This window comes from Phoxinus phoxinus (genome assembly GCF_949152265.1).
Source record: "Phoxinus phoxinus genome assembly, chromosome: 8".
NCBI classification, from domain to species: Eukaryota; Metazoa; Chordata; class Actinopteri; order Cypriniformes; family Leuciscidae; genus Phoxinus; species Phoxinus phoxinus.
In genome coordinates, this window is record NC_136883.1 from 35,551,797 (window position 1) to 35,559,425 (window position 7,629).

A 7,629-nucleotide genomic window follows, 5' to 3' on the forward strand; every position below is an offset into this window, starting at 1 on the left:
CAATGATCATTCATTTGGATTCTGTTTTGCTCTTAGACGTTCCTGTATCTGGTTTGGTATATGGTCATGTCATTTCTTGGCCACTACAACAACTTCTTCTACGCCTGTCATCTGCTGGACATCGCCATGGGCGTCAAAACCCTGCGCACCATCCTGTCCTCTGTTACCCACAATGGAAAGCAGGTACAGCTCTCAGAGATCAGCATATTTGGCCGAGATTTTACAGAAATCTGATATGACTGTTGATGATGACTGTGTTTTAGCTGTTGATGACGGTGGGTCTGCTGGCTGTGGTGGTCTACCTCTACACCGTTGTGGCCTTCAACTTCTTCAGAAAGTTCTACAACATGAGTGAGGATGAAGATGAACCGGACATGAAGTGTGACGACATGATGACTGTAAGTGGTTCTACAGTTATTCTAGAGATGCTGTAAAGCCAAAACAATCTCTGTTACTTTTATTTCCTATTATCATACTTTTATATGGCCGTGTGTCCACCAAAGCGTCCTCTTTAATGCATCAGCGTCAATGTAGGCAAAGGTCTAACGGAAATAATATCACCATTTCCAATTTCAATCACCGTTTCTTTCCAACGGTTAGACATGTATTTATCATTGAGTCCAGAGAAAATGTAAAAAAAAAAAAAATCTTCCTAGTTCAAATTTCGTTCGTGTGAACATCCATACGCAGCACAAAAGTCCGGCATCATCCATGAATTCGAAGTACAGGCGGAGATAGCAGCGTTACCTAGCTACTTCCTATGACAAGACCCCTGTTCCAAGATGGCGGCGGTTTTGACGCATGCTTAGAACCCCAAGGCGACATCTAGTGTATATATCTATGGATATCGTTGTGACAGTTGGTCGGTGTGGTATTAGTCCCGCCCCTCCTCCACTGTGATTGGTCGGTTGGGTAAAAAGTGACAGTGATGAGCGCTGCGTTTTACCCAAAGTTGAACATTCTTCAACTCTCGGCGTCCTGTGAAAAACATAGACAGTATATAAGATGGACACAGCGACCCCATAGGTTTCAACGGAGAAAAGTGAAGCCAATTAGAAGCACTCACTTCCTGATCGCCAGGCGAACTGAGCTTGACGACGTAGATGTGACGTGAGCCTGTCTGACAGCTGTCAGTCTTCTAGTAGCTGTGCCGAGAGAAATCTGAATCATTCCCTTCCGAATCCCGCAGAGACGGAGAGCGTGAGCATTAGCTGTCCATGAGCTAGCAACGAGAGCAACTTTATCACTCTCTGTGGGCTTCTCCCTTGACTTTATGCCTCCACGTCCCCCCGATTGCTTGTGAGCTTCTCCGCCGGTCTATACGGTAATCTCTCGACTGTGCGACAGAGCGTCGAGTGGTTATGACGCAATAGTTAGCCTATTTTTACAAAAACTGCTTCTACGAGGCTATAGCGTAAGATACAAGGTAATGGAGCCTTTTATACATTGTCGTGTTTCTTTATAAATAACTAATGGACAAATGGAGTCTTTAAACGCCTCAGATGTAAAGTTATTCACTGTCAAAGTGACGCCAAAATGAATGGGAGTCAATGAAATGCTAACAGCAGGTGATGGCTTGTTAGCCAATGGCGGCCCGCGGGGAAGCTTCGGTTTCCGGCTGTTGGATTACCCCCTCTTAAAGCTCATGCCGTTTTAAAAATGCGGCGCTCCCATTGAAAACAATTGAAAAAATATGCCAGCCGGGTGAAAAAACGCTTTGGTGGACACGCGGCCTAAAGCTGCTTTGAAAAGCGCTATATAAATGAACTTGACTTGACTACATTTGGTTGATTTCCACTCTCTCATTTCCCGCCTGACCGTGATCATGTGTTCTCTCAGTGTTATCTGTTCCACATGTACGTGGGTGTGCGAGCCGGTGGCGGTATAGGAGATGAGATCGAGGATCCGGCTGGAGACGAGTATGAACTTTATCGTGTGGTCTTCGACATCACCTTCTTCTTTTTTGTCATTGTCATCCTGCTGGCCATCATTCAAGGTGAGGAACGTGTGTTTTAGAGAGCTTTAGACCCTGTGGCGTATTTAGTACTCTATTGAGTTTTGACGTGATGTTATCCGTCATGAGGAAATGATGTTTGTGTCGTGTGCAGGTCTGATCATTGATGCCTTTGGTGAGCTGAGAGATCAGCAGGAGCAGGTCCGAGAGGACATGGAGGTACAACTGCTCTTTAGATATGGCCATACTTCACTCACGTATGCAAAATCTCATTTAAATATATTGTGCAGACAGTAACCAACCTCACTGATTTTTTTTTTTTGGTATAATTTTTTTCTCACAGAAACAAAACAAGCTCACTTTATGTGTGAATCAAGTCTTTTTGTTGCTAAATTGGTGCTTTATGGACAGAATAAGCAGCTAAATGGTGTTTAGTCAAAGGCCCTGTTTACAGCTGGTGTTAAAGGATAATTCCGGTATTTAACACCTTGAGTCTATATTGTAGTTTGTTTTGGATGAACAAGAGTGGTAGACAACATTTTTTTGACAATGGTTCCTCTCTCGAGTTTTTGACTATAAAAGAATTGGCCATGGACCCATTTAACATTGGAGTCAATGGTCATGTCCGAAAATGTCATTAAAACAGCCAATAATGTTCGTTTACAAAACTGTTAAACTCACCGAGTGGTTAGTGGTGTTCGTTGATGATTATAAACAATATATCGTCGCAATATATGATTCCAATCCGTTTATTTTGCTATAGTGGAACTATTTTTTCAGACACTTCACAACCGTGTAACTTCCGCTCAATATTTGAATCTGAAGCGTTAGCACACTCCCGACCACTTGATGGCGATAACCGATGTTTATGTCTCGCGGGACACTCACGGTCACAGTCGAGTTCAACTTCATATTGCACTGGTCAGTGGTCACGTCTTTCAATATGGTTAGAATTTGTGCGGTCAAAAACTGCGGTAAAGAGCTCTGCTCGCTAGCCTTATGAGAAACGGAAGCGAGCAAAAAGACTACATCGACCAAATGTAAACATTCCCCTATCCGTTTCCGTTAGCGCATTTATATTAACGAGCACTCAGTCCTTCAACAGAATTCAATGGGATTTTACAAAATGACGAATAAAACACGACAGAAACTGTATTTCGCAACACTTTTTGTTTCTGGAACATCAACTAACATCACTAATCACTCGGTGAGTTGCACAGTTTTGTAAACGAACATTATTGGCTGTTTTAATGACATTTTCGGACATGACCATTGACTCCAATGTTAAATGGGTCCATGGCCAATTCTTTTATAGTCAAAAACTCGAGAGAGGAACCATTGTCAAAAAAATGTTGTCCACCACTCTTATTCATCCAAAACAAACTACAATATAGACTCAAGGTGTTAAATACCGGAATTATCCTTTAAGATGTGTTTTGGTCGATCAGATCACAAGTAGACGAGAGAGACACATTCCTGTTTACACCTGGTGTTTTAATCCGTCTCTTTTGTCCATTTTTAATCACTTCTGTCCTGATTTCGTCGAGGGGAGGCTCTATGGGTGTGTAAATGTTGGGCTTTTTCAGATCTTTCAATCTAATGAACGCATAATACGATACGATATACTCCAAGACATATGATATAAGGTTAACAGAAAATGTACTGTTGATTTAAAAAGCTAGATTTGGTAGTACATTGTGTGTGTACATGAATAGTCTTGGACTTAATGCTGGAAACCCAGAGCACAGGACAATAGAGACACCAGAATAACAATATTCATGACTCTAATGCTGGAAATACAGAATTATTTTAGACGAATATGCTTGCACTGTGTCACTGACTAGATATATTTAAAATAATGTAGGACACTTTTTACTGGTAACAAGACATTTGGCATTATCAGGACACACAAATATTCCCAGATTGAATCATTATACATTATATTCAACATTTATATATAGTAGGTTAATGTAGTACTGACACTAAAACTTTTTTTTTTTTTTTTCACAGTCATTTTTATTTTGGGGGAACTTACACAAAACATAGTTGCATTTTTGTATTGTGATGAATTGTGACACGATATATTGTTACACCCATGCTAAATAGTTACTACATTTGTTGAGGAATTAACTTTTTGTTTGTTAAATGATTACTTTTACATTTTTTTTTGTGGCCTTTTTGTGGCTTCATTGGATGGGTCAGTGTAGAGATCAGACAGGAGAGAGAGAGAGGAATGGCATTAGTAAAGGACCTCGAGCTGTGAATCGAACTATAATCTGCCATGTTATCAATCTCGTGTTACTTGCGTTCTCAGTTGCGTCACTTCACAATTTCACGCTTCACAACCCGATGACAACGCAGTGCTGAAGTGCCAACTCTCCCTATGGAGGATCCCTTTACCACTCTACAGATAAAGCATTGTGGGAAAATTCGGTTTGTGTACCTACCCCGTAGTGATACAATAAAATAAAATTCTGTATCAAAATTTATAGGCAGGACAAGTAGTTTAAGGCTTGGTTTGTAGGGAATTACAAACATGCGCACATATATTCAAACGCACATAACTATAGAATTAATTATTGATGCGCACGTAAGCGCCATCAGTGTTTCTCACAGGTTCGCGTTTAAAGTCTGTGGAGAGAACGGTGTCGTCTTAGTGGCCTCTAATTTAATAACTAATGATCGTTGCGACGGAAGTGAATCAATCAAAACTAACTTTAGCTGGAAAATATCTTTATTCAAGAACGGCTATAAAGACAAAACATTGTTTTGTTTTATGAATACCAATCATTTCACACACTAATTTTAGCTTACTGTGTGTAGTAGGGAATTAGCTTATTCAGACTCAACTTTAGCTATCTTTCTCAACGAGATCCTCTTCAAACTGTAGCTTTGCCATGACAGTGGTTCACCTCAGAGGAAACTGACTGTTGCATGTTTAGCTAATGTGTGCCATAGCGCCTCTTGTGACAATCCTGAGAATGCAATGTGTACTTGTGTTATGCATTAGTCTTACACGTCCTGAAAAATGATCATATTTTTGTTGTTTTTTCCCAAAGACTAAGTGTTTCATCTGTGGAATCGGAAGTGACTACTTTGACTCGACTCCGCATGGCTTCGAAACGCATACGTTGGAGGAGCACAATTTAGCCAACTACATGTAAGTGTGTTGTTAATGCGTACTTTTGTTTATTGAGAAACCGTGCGAGCTAATATTTTGTTTCCTTATTTTGAAACCGTGTGTTTTCCGCCGTGCAGGTTCTTCCTGATGTACTTGATCAATAAAGACGAAACGGAGCACACAGGACAGGTCAGTGTCTTTCTTATTCATAAACATTACAAATAAACTGTAACAACAACAGAATTCAGTTTTTATCTAAAAGGGCATACATTATAAATATATATTACAGTGCCGTTCATAAGTTTTAGGTCTGTGAGATTTTTTGATGTTTTTGTTCGAAGGTCAAAATAACAGCATTTATTTGAGATATAAATATTTTGTAACATTATAAATGTCACTTTTGATCAATTTAATGCATCCTTCCTTGCTAAATAAAATACATTTCTTTTCTCACTGACTAAAATTTTTAATTCAAATATTTTCTAAATGTACACTTACAACATTAGATTTGATTTTTCTCTCTTTCTAGGAGTCATACGTATGGAAAATGTACCAGGAGCGATCCTGGGACTTCTTCCCTGCTGGTGACTGTTTCAGGAAGCAGTACGAGGATCAACTCGGCTAACGGCCTGGAAAAGTGTGTGTGTGTGTGTGTGTAAGAGCGTAAAAACAAGCAAAAGAAGGGAACAAGAGATAGATGACTGACTGTAGCCTTGATTTGACTCTCACGACCCTCAGATCACACGGATCACACTAATAATACTGAAAACCTTTCACTTCCCCCTGTGTTTGTCGAAACAAGAGAAAGTATTTTAAACTGTATATATACACACTACATGGCCTTTACTTCTCCACTAAGGACTTTTTTTTAATCAAATCAAGCCAAAATGAAAAAAACACCCTTCCTTTCTGTTCTTTTTGTCTGTCACTATGAATCTAAAAAAATCTCAGTGCCTAATGTTGAATCTTAACAGTACGGTGAGGATTTAAGTATGATAGTCTGTAGTGATCTTTTTATGTGTAGAGTACTGTAGCTGTCTAGATCTTTTCATTTTAGCGTATATAATATAGCTTTATGTTTATTTATTCACGTACACCACAGAAATATAGCCATATGAGTGGGAGCATCCTGCTCTGTGACTTATATATAGAGGATTTTGACGAATAAAGCCAGGCTTTTTCCCTGGTATATGGAGCGAATGGGAGAATGCGTGCCACCGAAATATCTTAATACCATTTGATTCTCAAGAGGAAAGTATCACAACCCCAAGATTTCTTTCTCGCCTAAGTTTCAGAGAATTACAAATGGTCTCATGAGAAGTTTTAACTTTGTAAAAATGTGAAACCACCAGTTTTGCACTCTAGAGTCTTATAATGGGATGCTGTATCTATGCCAAACACACACTTCTGTGTGTCCTGCTACACAATGCTGATGCTGTATTACAAATGTAGAGAGTGTGTGACTCGACTGAAAACGTCCTCTCTAGATTTACAAGACAATGTCCTTTCACTGATCATGGAGAGAAGCACTATCATGTCTGTTTGTAATAATATTACACAGTAATTTTGCTATTCTGTCAGCTAAGAACTTGACATGAACTGTCGTTCAGATAGCAAGATGGCAACTTAATTTATCCACTTAAATACATAGATGATATATTTTTGTTTGATTAAGATACTCTGAACTCATTGTGTCACAACTGAGTATTTATTATGTACCTTTTTGGTGGGGGGGGATTTAGGTCAGGATTTAGTATAAAAGTGGAAACCGAATGTGAGCTAGATTAAGTTAACAGTGCTAACACGACAAGTTTTTGCCTTTTAGATTTGTATTCTTCTTTTTGGCGAAATTCACTTTATTTTTGTTGAATATAGATGAAGTGTGTAGGCGTAGGTCTCTGATATTTGTGCATCAGACATCTTAAAGCGACGGAAACAAACTCACAACTTGTGTGTTCTGCACATTAGGAGCGTGTGTGTTGGTGTGTTTTGCTCTGAGAGCTCACAGAGGGAAGAAATCGACTCACTTGTCTGGATCTGACTGTGTATCTATCAGGCCGAATCCTGTTTCAATGCACATTAAACAGATTCCAATATTTTAAGAGCACTTCTGCCTCAATTCTATTTTGTTTACCATGAAAGTTACTATTTCTTAACTTTGTGTCTTTTATGCTTAATCCGTGCTTGCATGTCCTCATATTTTATGATTTGTTTAGGCCTTACTGTAAAGTACATGTCTTCAATAACTATACAAACTACTGTGCAATTAATCAGTACGCATTGTGAATGTGCAATTCTACTGGTATTTACAGAAGTATATGGATAAGTTTAGTAGCATCAATATACCAGTAGGTGGCGACAAGTGACTGTCTTTATGAGTGAGTCATTGAATCATTCATTAGCCGTTAGCGTGCGCATCGATCTGCACTTCGGATTCTGACCGGAAATAGTAGACCATCCGGGTCTCTTAGGAACACTCATTTCAACATACTACGATTTGGGACGTACTAATTCAACTTTCGAATACTATTTAGGGCAGATAGTATGCGAATTG

The 7,629-nt window shown here is 39.2% G+C and overlaps 1 protein-coding gene across 16 annotated transcripts in view; it reads left to right on the forward strand.

Annotated features, from left to right (window-relative positions):
• ryr1b (ryanodine receptor 1b (skeletal)) overlaps positions 1 to 7,182 on the forward strand; it is a 125,751-nt gene extending 118,569 nt beyond the window's left edge. For 13 of the 16 annotated variants that reach the window (XM_079620910.1, XM_079620921.1, XM_079620919.1 and 10 more), the window contains 7 exons: positions 37 to 183; positions 264 to 398; positions 1,840 to 1,996; positions 2,109 to 2,173; positions 5,014 to 5,114; positions 5,213 to 5,264; positions 5,605 to 7,182. In XM_079620910.1, coding sequence (XP_079477036.1) covers positions 37 to 183; positions 264 to 398; positions 1,840 to 1,996; positions 2,109 to 2,173; positions 5,014 to 5,114; positions 5,213 to 5,264; positions 5,605 to 5,700 — 753 coding nt within the window. In that variant the 3' untranslated portion in view covers positions 5,701 to 7,182. The remainder of the gene's footprint in view (positions 1 to 36; positions 184 to 263; positions 399 to 1,839; positions 1,997 to 2,108; positions 2,174 to 5,013; positions 5,115 to 5,212; positions 5,265 to 5,604) is intronic. The other 3 variants (XM_079620915.1, XM_079620916.1, XM_079620917.1) reach the window with 1 other exon arrangement.
• The last annotated feature ends 447 nt before the right edge of the window (positions 7,183 to 7,629 follow it).